General features: G+C 34.3%; 2 protein-coding genes across 2 annotated transcripts; both read right to left on the reverse strand.

Annotated features, from left to right (window-relative positions):
• Positions 1-2,294: 2,294 nt before the first annotated feature.
• On the reverse strand, positions 2,295-2,717 carry HELRODRAFT_145946 (hypothetical protein; the record flags this gene model as incomplete). Its single annotated transcript, XM_009029165.1, has 1 exon — positions 2,295-2,717. A coding segment is annotated over one exon (423 nt), but the record flags the coding sequence as incomplete, so codon positions are not given.
• A 2,459-nt stretch (positions 2,718-5,176) lies between these two features.
• On the reverse strand, positions 5,177-6,521 carry HELRODRAFT_164146 (hypothetical protein; the record flags this gene model as incomplete). The annotated part of the gene is made up of 3 exons (XM_009029166.1): positions 5,177-5,445; positions 6,176-6,318; positions 6,478-6,521. The coding sequence occupies 3 exons, from the start codon at positions 6,519-6,521 to the stop codon at positions 5,177-5,179; spliced, it is 456 nt and encodes a 151-aa protein (XP_009027414.1).
• Positions 6,522-16,468: the final 9,947 nt, after the last annotated feature.

Raw genomic sequence — 16,468 nt, forward strand, 5'->3', positions numbered from 1 at the left:
CCATGACTGCCACAACCAGCAATTATCCCGCAAAATATTAGAAGATAATACTAAAATATTAATGAAAGACACTAATTTTAACAGACTACAAATTTTAGAATCCCTATTTATTAATATTTATAAACCTAATTTGAACAAACAAATTTATTCCAATTTTATTTTACCTTCATCACGAAATGTTTAATTTATTATTATTATTATTAACATAATATTACACATATAATATATTTTATTATGTTATATAACAAAATAATTGTTTATTATACTTAATTTAACTACTTACGTTATTTAACTTTAATCGTTACGTTTCTTTCGCGCTCAACTCTTATTACGTCATCTGACAGTTTATTGTTATGTTTTATTTGAATTAATATTAAATTGCCTGAAGATGAATTATAAAATTCGAAACGTCGCTTAATAAATAATTATATAATGAATATTGGTGTTCTAATTTTTAATTTAAATTATAATTATAAAAAACTAATAAGAAAAATAGAAAATCTTAATAGAAAATTAAATAACAATAATATAAGCATCGCGTTTAATGAAATATATATATATATATATATATATATATATATATATATATATTAGTAGTGTTTTTTGATTCTGGTGTTGGTTGTTTGTCATTCTCTGGTGATTTTTTGCATTTTCCGGGTCTTTCATCAGTTTTTTTAGTTATTTTTCAGATATTTTGTTGACAAACATTAAAGGAAGTCTAATTTCGTTTAAATTTATTTCTAAACTTTGTTACAGTGGAAAATTTTTCATTTTAGTTGTTTTCTTTTTGGTCATAAATAATTTTTGTTGCCTCAATAATATTAATGTCCATAGCTTACGTGCTTATAGCTTGATATCCATTTATAACGCTTGGGTTTAAAAGTACCAGTTCAGTAGTTTTCACCAATAACATTTTGTTTACCGTGCGAACGCGTAGTGTGCACGTATTGTTTTCACGGCCTCTGGATAGTGTGCACGCATTTATTTATTTATTTATTTATTTGAACAAAGCACGGGCTATTGCCCATTACCGAATTTACAAGAAAAATAAATACATGGTATTATACATGCATACCACGATACATTCGTACAATTGCTTCACAAGTATAACCACGAAGATAATGCATTATACCATGGCAGATTGAAAATAATTTCCAAAAACAATAAATTAACACTAACAGTGTCTTGAGTGTCACCATAAATGCAAACTTATAAACCAAGATATAATAAAATACTTTATCCATCTAACCCCATTAATCCCATCCTACACCTGAATAGCATAAAATTAACTACACATTTCCCATGCAATAGAAAAAATAAACAAACATTCATGCATCCATCTAATTTCCTTAACCTCCCCTACCCATATACCAACTCATATACCCACCTACTCATGAATCATTAATTATTATATCAGATAATTATATTAGAACCTAGAAATTTCATTAACTATTTACCAATCAATAAAAAAAAACCAAACAATCATATGAAAAACAATAATAATAATAAGAAAGTTATGAAGTCAATATAAAATATAATTAGCCAAAAAATTTATAAATGAAATACGCGCATGCATTCAACCATAAAATGGGTAATGAAATAATCAATCCAAGTCAATCATACATATTCCCAGTCATTACTGATAAAAAATAAAACAAATACATATTTTTACCTATATTTATGCTCATATTTTTACCATATGATAATTATTACATTAGCCTCATAATAATGAGTATTATAAATGTTGCATAAGTAATTCTCTTATTAATCCACTCCCGTCCATCCATGAAAAATTCTTATTCAATCATACTAATAGATTAAAAATCTCAAACCATTCCTACTTATCAACACACACATCCAATTGAACCGTCAGTTTAAAAGTATCACCTATATTGAAATTTAGCATCACCCCAAAACAAATCCAAACGAGATTTAAAAACACTTGTATTTGGAGAGTCAACAACAGATTGCGGGAGTCTATTCCAGTCCGCGACTACTCTGTTACAAAAAAAATATTTTCTAACATCCTTGTGAGATAAACCTGTTGACAACTTCATATGATGCCCTCTAGTTCTCCCATCATTATTGAGCAACATGAACGAATGATCAGTATCTGGATTGGCCACCAACATTTTATATAAAAAAATCAGGTCCGCTCTAGTTCTTCGATATTTCAAAGAATGCAAGTTCAATTTTTTTAATCTATCAATATACTCTAAACCATAACAAAAACGGATAGATCTAGTAGCTCTTCTTTGAACTTTTTCAATCATTTGTATTAGGTTTATGTGATGTGGGCACCAAACCTGTACCGCATACTCTAGATGTGGTATGACCAAGCCTTTGTAGAAACATAGGTAAGCTTCTTTATCAATAAGTCTAAAATGCCTGTTTATGATGCCCAACATAGTGTTGGCTAACTTAACTTTACTATATATATGATCTCTAAAAGTGATAATATCATCAACAAACACACCTAAGTCTTTTATTACTTTGACTACTTGGATCACTTGTTTGACCTGGGCAGAATCCCACATTTCATAAATATTATTATATTTATTTCCGAACTTCAATACGCAACATTTATCTACATTTGGAATCATACGCCAGACATTTAGCCAATTTTGCATATTGATCACATTTAGTTGCATGGACTTCAAGTCATCTGGACATTTGATAATTTTAAACATCTTTGCATCATCCGCAAAAAGATATATATATTATCACATGCTGAAGGGAGATCATTAATATAAATTGTAAACAGTAGAGGTCCCAGGATACTACCTTGGGGAACTCCACTAGTAGCATCAAACTTTGAAGACAATGCATCACCCACTCGCACCCTGAAGTTTCTCTTCTTAAGATATTCACTTATCCAAACAAGAATTTTGTTATCGAATCCATATTTCTTTAGTTTCAGTAACAAACAATTGTGAGATATCCTATCAAAAGCCTTCTCGAGATCAGTATATATGACGTGTACTTCCTCATCACAATCAACACCCATTGTAAATTTATCCAAAAATGTCAGCAACTGAAGAGTCGTCGATCGTCCGGGCAACAACCCATATTGATTTCGGTGAAATAAATTATTCGTCAGAAAATAATTCAAAACATGGTCCTTAATAATTGATTCCATCATTTTACAACACACAGAAGTAAGAAAAATAGGCCTGTAGTTACTAACCAAACTTTTACTTCCTTTTTTGTGTATTGGTATTACTATGCTAGCCTTCCAATCTGCTGGAATCATACCGGTATCTAGTGAACATTGAAAAATTTGCCTAACTGCAGAAACAACAACTGTTTTACTTTCCAACAATATCCGTGGATGAATATTATCAGGCCCTGCAAATTTGTTCTTATCCAATAAAGAAATCTTTTTAGACACTACGTCATCATTGAATTGCAATTCATCCATTCCGGCAGCCGGAACCAATGGATATAAAGAGTCATTATAATTAACCTCATTGTCAAGTTTATAAACCGATGAAAAGAACTTTGCCAAAGCTTGGGCTTTTTCATCATCACCCGTGAGATCTGTGTTCTGTACTCTGAGTGTTTCAACCCTGCCCACTGTTGTTATTTTCTTCTTCACCTGTTTCCAGAACAGTTTTGGGTTGTTGTGATAGTTTCTGGCAATAAAATTCTGGTTATCTCTGTCCAGCTGTTTACATTCTGCTCGAACTTTATCTCTCGTAGACCTGAAACTTTGCAATAAGTCAACGTCTCCATATTTATAGATTCTTTTCCAATAGTAGTGCTTAAGCTTGATAAGTCGCCTCAGTTTAAAGTTGACATGCTTAACAACACAGCTACCACATATTTTCATAGGAACATATTTTAAAGTAGCCTCACTAATCAAAAAACAAAATTTTGCCATAAATTGTTTTCACGGCCTGTGCTGCTGCCTCTGGATAGTGTGCACGCATTTTTTCATAGTCTTTGCTGCTTTTTCTAGTCTGTGCTGCATTGATTCAAGTTAATTAATTTTTGTGCACTTTCTGTGCTGTTAGCAACAATCGCCGTATCGTCTGAGAATTGCAACCATGCTCTTGTTTTCAAATTAGCTGTGGGACCCCAAATGTATCCACATTGTTGGAATTAAGCTTTCTCAACTACTTTCATTAAAGGATTGAAGCAGAGGTTAAAGAGCAGTGACGACACGGGATCTCCTTGGAGCACTCCTCGATTGACTAGAATGGGGAATGTTAGTTGGTCGGCTCCGGATACAGTTATTGAATATTTAGTGTATATATCTTTAATTAGGCTGCTTATGTGAAATGAAATATGATGATAGTCCAGAGTGGATGTGATGAGACTGTGACTGACCTCACCGAATGCGTTTGAAGGTCTAGTAGGGAAACAATTATTGTTCTTTGGTGTTTCCTTGCATCGTTGGGAAGGTGGGTGAGAAGTTGATTGTGCTCTGTCAGTCCATCAATTTTAGGGTAGAACCCCTTCTCAACGTTTGTGTTGATTAATGCGTTCTTTTCCAAAAAGTTATAAATTTTGTTGTTGATGAAAGATGAAAATATTTAGTATAATGTAGGTTGCAAAGTTATGGGTCTGAAATTTGATGGATCATGAGCGTCGCCCTTTTTGTAGATGAAAATTGTGAAGCCCTTTCTCCAACAAGTTGGGATTCTGCAGGATACCTAGCATTTAACTAGCAGTTTGTGGAGAATTGTGCATAATATTGGGCATTTCTTGAATGGGATTATAGAAATTCGGTCAAACGGACATGGAGAAGATTTTGACTTGTATTTGCGGATTATTGTCGAGATTTCGTGATAAGAAGGAAGGCTGGTGTTGCAGGGTGATGAGGGTTGTTGTAATTTTTGAACCCAGTTGGGTAGCTGATGTTTTTTTTTGGTGCGGATCGTTGGGAATTAAATTGAAATATTTACATTCGATGACGTTAAAAAGTGGCTTCAGATTTGTTGTTTGTTTGAATATTTTTTTACATGTAGGCCAAAATCGTTTTTTGAGCTGAGTTGTGATGTCATTCGTTTGGAGTGCATCTTTTGATGTTTTGTTGATGCTATTCTTGATCTTATTACTTTATTTGCTTTGCTAATTGGACTGTCAAAACGCTGGTTGTTTTGACCCAATAGCTTAAGTTGTTTCAGTTCTTTTTTCAGTTGTTTTATTGAATTGTTGGAGTGAGAGTTGTTTAAGTTTTAATGGTCCCGTAGTTTTTAGCGAAATAATTGTAGATCATTTGTTGGAAGGCATGGGTGAACTCGTCAATGTTGTCGTAGTTTGGGAGAGATTGTTGATGAAGCTGGAAGAAGGCGTTGGCTTCGAGCCATTGAGCTAGCGATTTGGGTAATTTGACGCCTGGAAGAGTTGATTCTATTTTATTTGGCGTTGGCGACGCTAGAGATGTTGGTACTTCAGCTGGAGCTGGTGTTGTGCCATCGACGTTGTTTGTTGGGTTGTCTGAAAGTTGAATTGTTTTATGCATTTTGCATGAGCGTTGATGCATAATTAAACTCTTACGGCCTCTGCAGCCCTTTCCACAGCAACAAAATATTAAATTGTTCTTTAAATTTATTTTTTTTTTTTATTATTATTATTCTTTAAAAATCAGGATCTGACAGACGCAGAAACTGTAACAACATGCAAGGCAGTGAAACAAAATTAAACAAATAAGTGAGAAAATAAATACAAAAAGTGAGAAAGAGAAATGATAAAACATGAAAAAACATAAATTTAAGGATACGTTTAAAATAATAATAATAATAATATGAACAGAAATTGATTTTACTAAATAAATTGAATAAAATATGTCAATGATGATCACCCATACACGCGCACACACATCACACAAACAAAAGCACATTTACATTTCAAAGACTATTAGATAAATATTCAGCCACCAATAAAAGATAACTATACAAACGAATATCTTATCTACAAGGCAAAACGTTTGGCATGTAATTAAATTTAATGTACAATTCAAGTAAAAAAAGCAACTTAGAATATTAGCATGTTATATTGGCATATTATGAAAAGTTTACCGTAAAAAATTCATTATATGTACTTATATACATTCATATCCACTCATGCACATTCATATCCACTCATACACATTCATATCCACTCATACACATTCATGTCCACTCTTACACATTCATATCCACTCGTACACATTCATACACACACATACTGTTGCGGTTGCTTGTTTCTTCGATCACGTCGAGGTAACCGATTTGTTGCGGTTGCGCGAATGTATGACCAAACCAGGAATAGTGCGCAGGAGCGAATAGAAGAATAGTATTCGTTTGGATAGGCTGAACACGTGTTTTGTCCCTACCGGGGACTCATCAGCAGCTCGATTTATTATTATTATAACAAATATAAAATATTCATTATATGTACTTACTCACTTATATACATTTATATCCACTCATACACATTCATGTCCACTTTTACACATTCTTATCCACTCATACACATTCATACACATACATAGTGCAGAGAAGATTTTTCCAAACCGCAACCGCACCGCTCATTATCCGCACCGCACCCGCGAAAAGGCAACCTAAATCGGCCGTCTTAATCTCATGTTTAAAATTAGATAATAGCAATGCTAGAGAGCAATTTATTTACAATATAATTATAACCAGAAAAATTATAAGAAAAAAATTTAATAAATTTCTAATTTAATAACACCGGCACATCGCCCAGAACAACGAGCACAAATGAATGACGACGAGGAACTTAAACAAGCTATTTATTTAATTAATATTTATGAAGATGCTATGTTATATGTTGGTTGTACCAATATATATATATATAAATATATATATATATATACAATATTCTATAAATTCTATCGAATGTTTGGCGTTTTTTCGATTTTTCCCACTAAAGTTTTTTGGTGAACGTTTAGTTTATTAAAATTTAAAATAAACTTATTTTCCGAATTCATGCTGCATATAAGGCCATATTTCGATTCCGAATGAATCATTATCAGTGCGGTTAAGTTTATATAGGGAAATATTGACTTTGTCAAAGTGAACTTAGATGAAAATTAGGTGTCTGGTTTCTTTATTGGCTGGTCAATCTTCGTTGGTTTCCTTTTCTTCATCGATAGCATCATATTCTTCTTTGTTACTATATACTATGCTAGTTTTTATTACTTCTTTGTTTTCGTTGTTGATTAAGCGCCGGGTTGGAAGTGAGGTTGTCATTTTTTGTTGTATATTTATTTTTGGTTCATTGATGTCAATTAGGACTGCTTCTTCAATTTTAAGATGCGTGTAGTTGCTGTTCTGGTATATTACAGTTGTTGTTCAGTATTAGGTGATACGTCTTTTTGTTGTTGTAATAAATTCGAAGTTTAACTTTACTATTTGGGTTGGTTGGTATGACATTTTTATTGATGATATGTTTAAGAATAGCTTCATCTACTTTGTATGCAGTTGACATGTGATTTCTGTAATACAAGATGATGTCGTTATCTTGATTGTTGGTACTAGGAAGGTTATTGTTGTGTGGTAATTTGCCTTTAACAATCTTTTCAATAGAATAAGTCTTATATCCATTGTTTACAAGCAGGTTAGTGGCTCTTTTTAATTCGGCGTCGTGATTTTCAATATCGGAAGAGTGTGTGAATGCCTTGTTTTGTAGATTCTGATGTATCGTTCGACGACGAAGTTGATTTTGCTGAAAGTGTTGAAGAAGATAATGTCGGCGCTGTAGACTTTGGCATAGGTGACGGTATAGATGGTGACGGTGTGTATGCAAGTTTGAGACGGTCTATGACCGCCGTGTTTCTATGTCTCTTTTTGTCAAGGACAAAGTTCTCTGGGTGTCATTCCACCACTGTGTAAGGCCCATCGTAAGGAGGTTGTAGTGGAGAGCGTGAGCATCCGTACAAACAAAAACCTGTTTTTGGGATGTAACTCACATTTGTATTTGTTTTCGGTTTCGCGTTTGAGTATTGATGCTTATGTGTGTACATCGGTTGTATCTGGTCGTGTGTTTAGAAAATTTTCGGGAAGGCGGAGTGTTGTGCGTAAACGAGCTCTGCTGGTGACAATTTTAGGTTTTCCTTCTCCGTTACACAAATGCCTAAAAGTGTCAATGGTAAAACATCAGTCCATTTGTCTGAACTGTGAGCCATAAGCGAGGCCTTAAGTTGTCTGAGCAATCGTTCCACCATACTCTTGGCTGCTGGATGTGCGATGGTGTAATATGTCTAAAGTTCAGAAACTGGGTGAATCTTTTGAAAGCAAAAAATGTAAACTTTCTGCCTTTGTTTGTGGACATGTTGAAATCTGCTGCTTGGTGGAGAGAACTCTGCTGGAAGTGAAACAGTATGTCGATGTACTTTGCTGCGTTGACGTTGCAAACACTCTCTGTACTAACTTCGGATGTCTTTATTAATGTGAGGAAAAACGTACCTGGTTCTAATTAACTTTGATGTTGGTTTTGCTCCTGGATGTGACAAAGAGTGGAAATTTAGAAAAACTGGTTTTCGCATGCTTTTTGGAACTAAAAGACGAGGGGTGCCTAATGAGGTGTCGACGATGATATTGTTTTTGGAGTTGTTGACTAGAATTATGCTGATTTTTAGCGAGTCTGTGTTGTCGAGGAGTGTTGCATCATGGATCTATTCTTTTAACATCTCATTGAGGTTTATTGATTTTAACGTTATCGGGGTTACCTCTGTGCGTGATAACGCATCAGCCACCATTCTCATCATTTGTCTTTTCCTTTCACGTGTCGAATGTCGTGAACTGTAAGATGTAATTAAGGTGTTTGATCTCTTTTGGTCTTAGTCGATTTGAATTGGAATGTAAGGCAAATGTCAATGGTTTGTGGTCAGTAAATATTGTAAATTGTCGACCTTCGAGAAAATGTTGAAAATGACAGATAGCTAAATACAATGCCAGCAGTTCTCGACCAGATGGGCTGTAGCGGGTCTGTGCTGGATTAACTGGATTAAACTTTTGTGAGAAGAAAGCAATGGGTTTTGCAATTCCGTTATTTTTCTGTTCTAATACAGCTCCGGTAGCATTGTCTGAAGCGTCGGTGGAGAGTTGAAAAGTACCTTTCTCTTGAACATACCACAACTTGGTTGCTGCTTTTAATGTCTGCTTGGCCTCTCTAAAACTTTGTTTTTGAACATTGGTTGAGTTTTAGTGTTTTTGATTTGCCCGTTAAAATGTCAGTGAAAGGCGACAATATTCGTTGAGCAATTAGAAATGAATCGACAGCAGAAATTGATCATTTCAATGAATCGGCGTAGTTGTTTGTCAGTGTTGGTTCAACGAAATTGATGATTGCTTACACTTTGTTATAGGGGGGTCTTCTCTGTTGAGTTGATGTCCAAGAAATGTTGTAGATGATTTCGTCCATTCACACATTTCGGTGGATTGATGGTTCGACAATCTCTTACTTCTAGCGTAGAGACATTGTCAGCAATTTTGTTTCTCTTCATATCGACTTTAATATCGAAGTGTGACAGAAAGTTTGAGTGACGTTGGCGATGATAAAAATCCATTGAAACTTACGTCTTAGACCAAGGTCAATGGTTACGAGTCGTTGACCAAATGTGTCGTTGGTGGTGCCATTTGCGGCTTGTAGCCTGTAGTCGGATTTAAGTCGTTGAGGGGATGTTGTCGCGAAGGTATAAAGCTTACCTGGGCTCCCGTGTCAACCAAAACTTTGTCTTCAAAATGTTATTGGGGACATAAAAAAGGCGAAATGGTTTGTTGAATGTTGATGTAGTGGCCAGTTGTTTTAGCGACTGTTTGTTGTTGTTTGCCGTAACTCTTGTTTGTTGTTGTTTGTTGATGTTTGATAATGATGCATATAATGATGCATGAACGTTTGATGTTTTATCTATTTGAGCTGTCATCTCTTCAATACTGGCTTTTGCTACGGCGTTGTGTGTTGTGATTGTGGAACTGTCGCAATTGGCTATTTGAAGTATTTGTTCAACCATAGTTGCTAACTTCTGCAGTGTATCGTCTATTGAGGTTTCCAGCTGCATTTGTATTGTGGATGGCAATTGATCCAACCACAATTTTTTGCAAATGCTTTTGTCCCTGTTATTACCTCCACAGGTTTTGCATATGTTTCAGCAGTTTTGGTGCTGAATAGGTTCAGTTGGAGTGGAGCCCTCATTGTTGTTTTTTTTGTTGTAGTTGTGATTGTAGTTTTGCAAGCCATCGCGTTCGGGGTCACCAATTTTTTGCGGTTGCGCAAATTTATGAGATACACCAAACCAGGAATAGTGCACAGGAGTAATTAGAAATTTTTTGCAGTTCTGTATTGCGATCTTAAGTCGTCCTCAAACAAATCATAAAAAGAAATGTTACACCAATCAATAATGCTAACAAAATAAAACTCAGGATAAATTACAATAATATTGTAAGACATCACAATTGGTCTTAAAGAAAATCTGCACCCATAAAAACGATTCTACTTTAAAGCGTAATCAAGTAATATACAAATTTAAATGCCCTATTGACAATTATGCGTGTCAACAATATTGGTATATTGAGGAGCCATCAAATCTCACTTGCAATCAACACATGCAACTCCTATAGCCCGCCAAATTCTTGAAAACAACACAAAAATAATTTATCAAAACACCAACAGAACACATCTAAAAATTGCAAAGCTGTCCTAATAGATAACAATAAACCTCAAATAAACATCCAACAAACAATGATAACATTATTACCAACTCGACGTCTTAATATTAACTTCAATAACAATAAAGAACAAAAGAATAACAACAACAAAGATGAAAAATACGACACCAAACAATAAACTTTGTCAAAGAACTGACTCATTCCATTACTCGGTTATATAAACCAAACCTGCACTGAAGATGATTTATAAAAAATCAGATTAATTTTCAATTAATTGAACAATTTCCAGGAAATTCTAGTAAGAAAATTTGAAAAGACTAATCTTAAATTGATTAATGCAAACAATTTAGTAGAATTTATACATACAACACACGTTTAGACGACATTTTCCCCGAGATCGGGGGTTGCCGTTTGGCTACCTATGATGAAACCGAAATACCCCTCGACGCCATCCACATCTGTCACTCGCCTCAGTATCACGCAACCCCGCTTTCACCCTGTCCTTCTCCACCTGCTCTCTCTATCCCAATCGCGGACCCCTAACTCCAAAGCTCGCCTAATCCCGACCTTTTCATCCCTTCTCAATACATGTCCATACCATCGCAATCTCGATCTCCTTATCAATGTCACAATGTCCTCATTCAGTCCCATCATTGACATCAGCTCTGTACTACTCCTATCCTTCACTTTAACCCCACACATCATCCTCACCATAGCTCTTTCAGTCCTCTGCAGTACACTTTCCTCCTCTCTCCTCAACACCCAAGTTTCACCACCATATACCATCGCTGCTCTCACACATGCTTTATATACCCTCCCTTTCATCTTCACTGACCATTTCTTTCCACACAATACCCCACCCAGTTCCCTAAATTTCATCCATCCTACACGAACTCTAGCCGTAACTGCGCTCAAACATCCTAGGGGATTCAGCTTATCCCCTAAGTAAACAAAGCTTTCCATTTTTTCAATACCACCACTCAACCCCGTCTTTGCGTCCGTCCTATTAATCACACCATGAACACATTTCTTACATTTGAACGTGCCTTCCACCTTTTTCCGTGTCCCCCTCACACCACTACATCTCTTATGCACCCATTTCTGACATCCTATACACAATACCGAGTTAGCCTTCACTCTCCTGTCACATACCCCACAGGGATCTATTTTACTTATCACTTGCTCCCCACCTTCCCCACTCACCATTACCTTCGTCTTACCAATATTAACTTTTAACCCTTTCTTTTCAATAACACTTTTCCATCTGTCAAATTTTAACTGCAATTCTACCATGTTATCAACCATCAAGACTAAATTATCTGCATACAAAATCTCAAATAACAACCCCTCCATTATGTTTCCACACACAACATCCATCACAATTGCAAACAGAAACGGTGATAACACTGATCCTTGATGCACTCCTACCTTAATACTAAAAGCGTCCGACATCCCCCTTCCAACCCTCACCTTTGTCTTTGCCCCTTCATACAGGTGCATCACAGCTTTAACAAGTCTCTCATTCACTCCTTTCTTCCTCAACGCCCATTCAATGACCTCGATCAAAAGCCTTATCTAGATCCACAAAAACACATGTACAATCTTCGTTTCTTCTTTCTATAATTCTCCTGCAACATTCTCACCATGAACAACGCATCCACCGTTCCCCTACCAGGCATAAACCCACACTGCATTTCATTAACTGTCACCATATTTTTCAACCTCCTCTCAATTTCCGTGCTCTAGCAATTTCACACCCCTATATGACCCACAATCTCTCACATCTCCTTTGCTCTTATACAACGGCACCAACACACTGTGTCGCCAATCCTCAGGTATACCTTCATCATCAAACATACTGTTAGCAATTCTCATCATAACTTCAATTGCTATCACCCCACTCGCTTTTATATGTTCTGCCGCCACTTCCGAAACCCCTGTCGCCTTACCTAGTTTCATTTCTCTAACTGTTTTCTCTACTTCCTCCATCGTCACCTTCTCTATAGGTCCGTGTGTGACCGCGGATTCCACATCTCCATCCCGCTCATTCTCTTCATTCATCAACCTTTCCATATGAGCTTTCCACCACCAAGTGTCACGTTCATGCTGACGTTTTGTACCAGTTTTTCCACAAACTGTAGTTGCAGCGTTCATCAAAACGGTTTTGTTTCTACTTCAATCTGTACTGGCTTGCGATTGGTGGTCTAACTGTGTTGCGACGATCTGTTGAAATTTTTCTCGATGAATATTGCTTTTCAGCTTTCACGTTTTGATTCTCTTAGGCATTTGTTTAGACTTATGTTTTGACAGTTCGACAACCAGGTCTGCCACAAGAAGTCTATGTTGGGCGACACATGATTCGCCAGGTATAACTTTGACGTTTTTGAATAGCCTTCGGTGTTGTTGCTCGACAGCGAAGAAATCAATTTGCGTGGCTGATAATCCACTTTTGTATGTTATGAGATGTTCCAACCTCTTTCTAAAATATGTGTTCAGTAAACAAAACCCGTGACTTTCAGCAAACTCAAGGATGCGGTTGCCATCTTCATTCCGTTTTCCATAGCCAAAACCGCCATGTACGTTGTCAAAACCATCTGTTTTCTCTCCAACGTGGCCATTGAGATCGCCTTCAATCTGGATTGTTTCAGATTTTGGTATTGTTGAGATGGTGTCAGAGAATGCAGTCCAGAAGTCATTTTTCATCTCTTCTGATTCGCCTGTCTGTGGTGCGTATACAGAAAAAAGTAATCATTGTTTGCTTTTCTATGCGAAGCTTGATCCACATGAGACGTGAATTAATCCTTTTAATATCCAGTATTTTTTGGGCTAGCGGTTCTCTGACAAAAATTCCAACACCATTTTTGGCCGTCTTTTGACCATTCCAGAATAGTTTATATTTTTCTTTGTCTGAGTTGACATGACAGACACCATTCGATTTCCATCGGGTTTCCTGAAGGCAGCAGATGTCAATCCTTCTACGCTCGAGCATTTCTGCGATTTCCATCTTGCGGCCAGTCAGTGATCCAACATTGAGCGTTCCAAGTCTAAGTACCATAGAGGGGCCATTCTGAATTTTTCTGCAACATCCCTCCGCTATTGCATACTTCCCAGGGATTCTTGGCACCCCTTGACCACTTAAGGCCTGCTGGGGACTAGGAGTCCTTGTTTTTCTTTGTGATGGCATAGGAATAATTTGGGGAAAAGTTTTTACATCCGGACACCCATCCTGACGACAACCACCAGTTATAAGCAGTGGGCCTAGCCTTTCACTCAAAAGCACGCAAGGCAGCATGGATGCAGTTTTATGTCATACCCAGGACGAAGTAATTTAATTTAAGTAATTTATAAAGTAATTTAATGATTAACGATGTCAATGAGGGTGACGTGAATGCTGATGCAAATAATATTCATTCCGGACATCGAACCAAACATGTTGAAACTTCCAAAAAAACAAGAAAACAAAATCGTTCAGCAAAAGATATTTTGTGATAAGTGATAGTTCAAGTTTCGAGTCTATCAGACAAGGTTGAGGTTATGTTATATCCGCGCAATGGTCGAAATTTTGTTTTATAAATTGCGCTATATAATTAATTTCAATTGGTTTTTATCATCTTTGTTTTTATAATTCTATGTTTTAATAAGATAATTTTGTATAACTGTAGCGTCTTCCATCTGTAAAAGATATCTTTCATTAGCTTGCCTACACTAGTCCCAAACACAGTCCAGAACCGTGTTACTTATTCATACCAATAACTTTTTAATTTAAATTGAATACAATACTTTTGAATTAAATACCTCTGCATTTTATAATAACGATAATTTTGAAATTCGCAAACAAGACAGTTAATCAATAAACAGTGAAGAAGTGTATATTATCGAGTAATTTAACTGTCGCACCTCTAACATTAAGTCTCAAACATAACATGTAACATGGAAGATTTTTGAGCCCTGACAACTTTATTACATTCCCATGAAAGTGAAAAATACACAATTGGTGTTAGATACGAAGGTTTTCGAAGTAAACTGGATCAGTATTGTTAACTTGAAAATTTAGTTACTATACTAATGCAACGGTATTTACCAAACGTTCCGGCATGATATTTTATGTTTTTACATGAAAGTTTTCCTGTTAATGTTTTCATTTTTGTATTTGCCATTTCACCAAACTATAGATTATATATGGATAAAATTTTCTGACACTGGGCTTTTTTTTTAAACAATCTACGTGCTGCTCAAATAAATTAAAAAAGATATGTAAACACTTGTATTAAATTAATTAACCAATCATTAAAATTAATTTAAGATCTTTGCACCAAGGAAGATAATGTTCAAAGAATTTTTATAATGGTGTCATCAATTTTGACTTGGTTTGACAGCTTTAAACTATCTAGTATTACAACAGAAGTAATGACTTCATTTTTTAATTTTTTTTTACTTCAAATTACCATACTACTTACTGACTTCAACGTTCAATTTAAGGAAAACCTTAAGGAAAGTTAAAAAAATCGAGGTATGTATCCAATATAAATAAATAAAAATAATTAAATAAAATTATATATATATAATTATTTATTTAAATGAATCCTTATTCCTCCATCATTAAACATTAATCTTAACGACACCAAAATTTTTCCAACAAAGAAATACATGATCAACTGCATCAACATTTTCCAAGTATAATGCCGGAAAATGATTTTTTAGCAGTCTTTAAATTTTAATAACGAATTTAAAAAATTATTAACTGATACTATTATAAGCGTTTTGTTTAATTTATCAAACTAAACAACGAAGTTAAAATTCTTGTTCGAAACGTAGAAAAATTTTACTATATGTTACAGGTGGACAAGCTGAGGATAAAACAAAATAATTTTTCCGGGGGAACATTGTTCTTCTTATGGAGATTTGATTATTCTGGCTGATTTTCAAAATGTTGCATTAAATAATTTTTCATGTTTAAGGAAAAGAACAATTCTTAATCTAACAAACGAATCAGTTAATAGAATCAATTCCTTTTCCGATTGAAAAATTTGCAGCTGAAATTTGAGTTAACTTGTTAAGTTTCTTCATATGGTCAACCAACCCGACCTATAATAATAATAATGGGAACAGATCTTTTATTTTTCATCAAATGCGTAAAGTAAATAATTAATTAATTAATTAATTAATTAATAGAGAAATAGTCATAATTAAAATAAAATTTAAATAAAATCATAATCATAGTTAGTCATCATTGCTCTTTATTTAAAATAAAATAAGTACAGCGATGATAAGATAGTTATGAAAATTGATTCACGCATTGTTCCAATCACAATATATGGCATATGATGATGATATCACACTGCTAATTAAACTTTGGCGAAAATATTCGGTCCAATCAATTTTAATCAAAGACAAATTGAAAGAATTGTAAAATCCTATGGGCGATAATTCAAAAGAATTTATTAAAATGGAATAATGATTAAAATTGTTCAACAGGTTGTTTTTGAGATTGGTTGTATGTTTGTCGAGTTAATAATGGGAACATCTTTTATTTATTACCATAAAAAACATACAATGATATATATATATATATATATATATATATATATATATATATATATATATATATATATATATATATATATATATATATATATATATATATATATATATATATATATATATATATATATATATATATATATATATATATATATATATATATATATATATATATATATATATATATATATATATATATATATATATATATATATATATATATATATATATATATATATATATATATATATATATATATATATATATATATATATATATATATAAATATATATATATATATATATATA

The sequence above is a fragment of the Helobdella robusta genome, assembly GCF_000326865.2.
Source record: "Helobdella robusta unplaced genomic scaffold HELROscaffold_6, whole genome shotgun sequence".
NCBI classification, from domain to species: Eukaryota; Metazoa; Annelida; class Clitellata; order Rhynchobdellida; family Glossiphoniidae; genus Helobdella; species Helobdella robusta.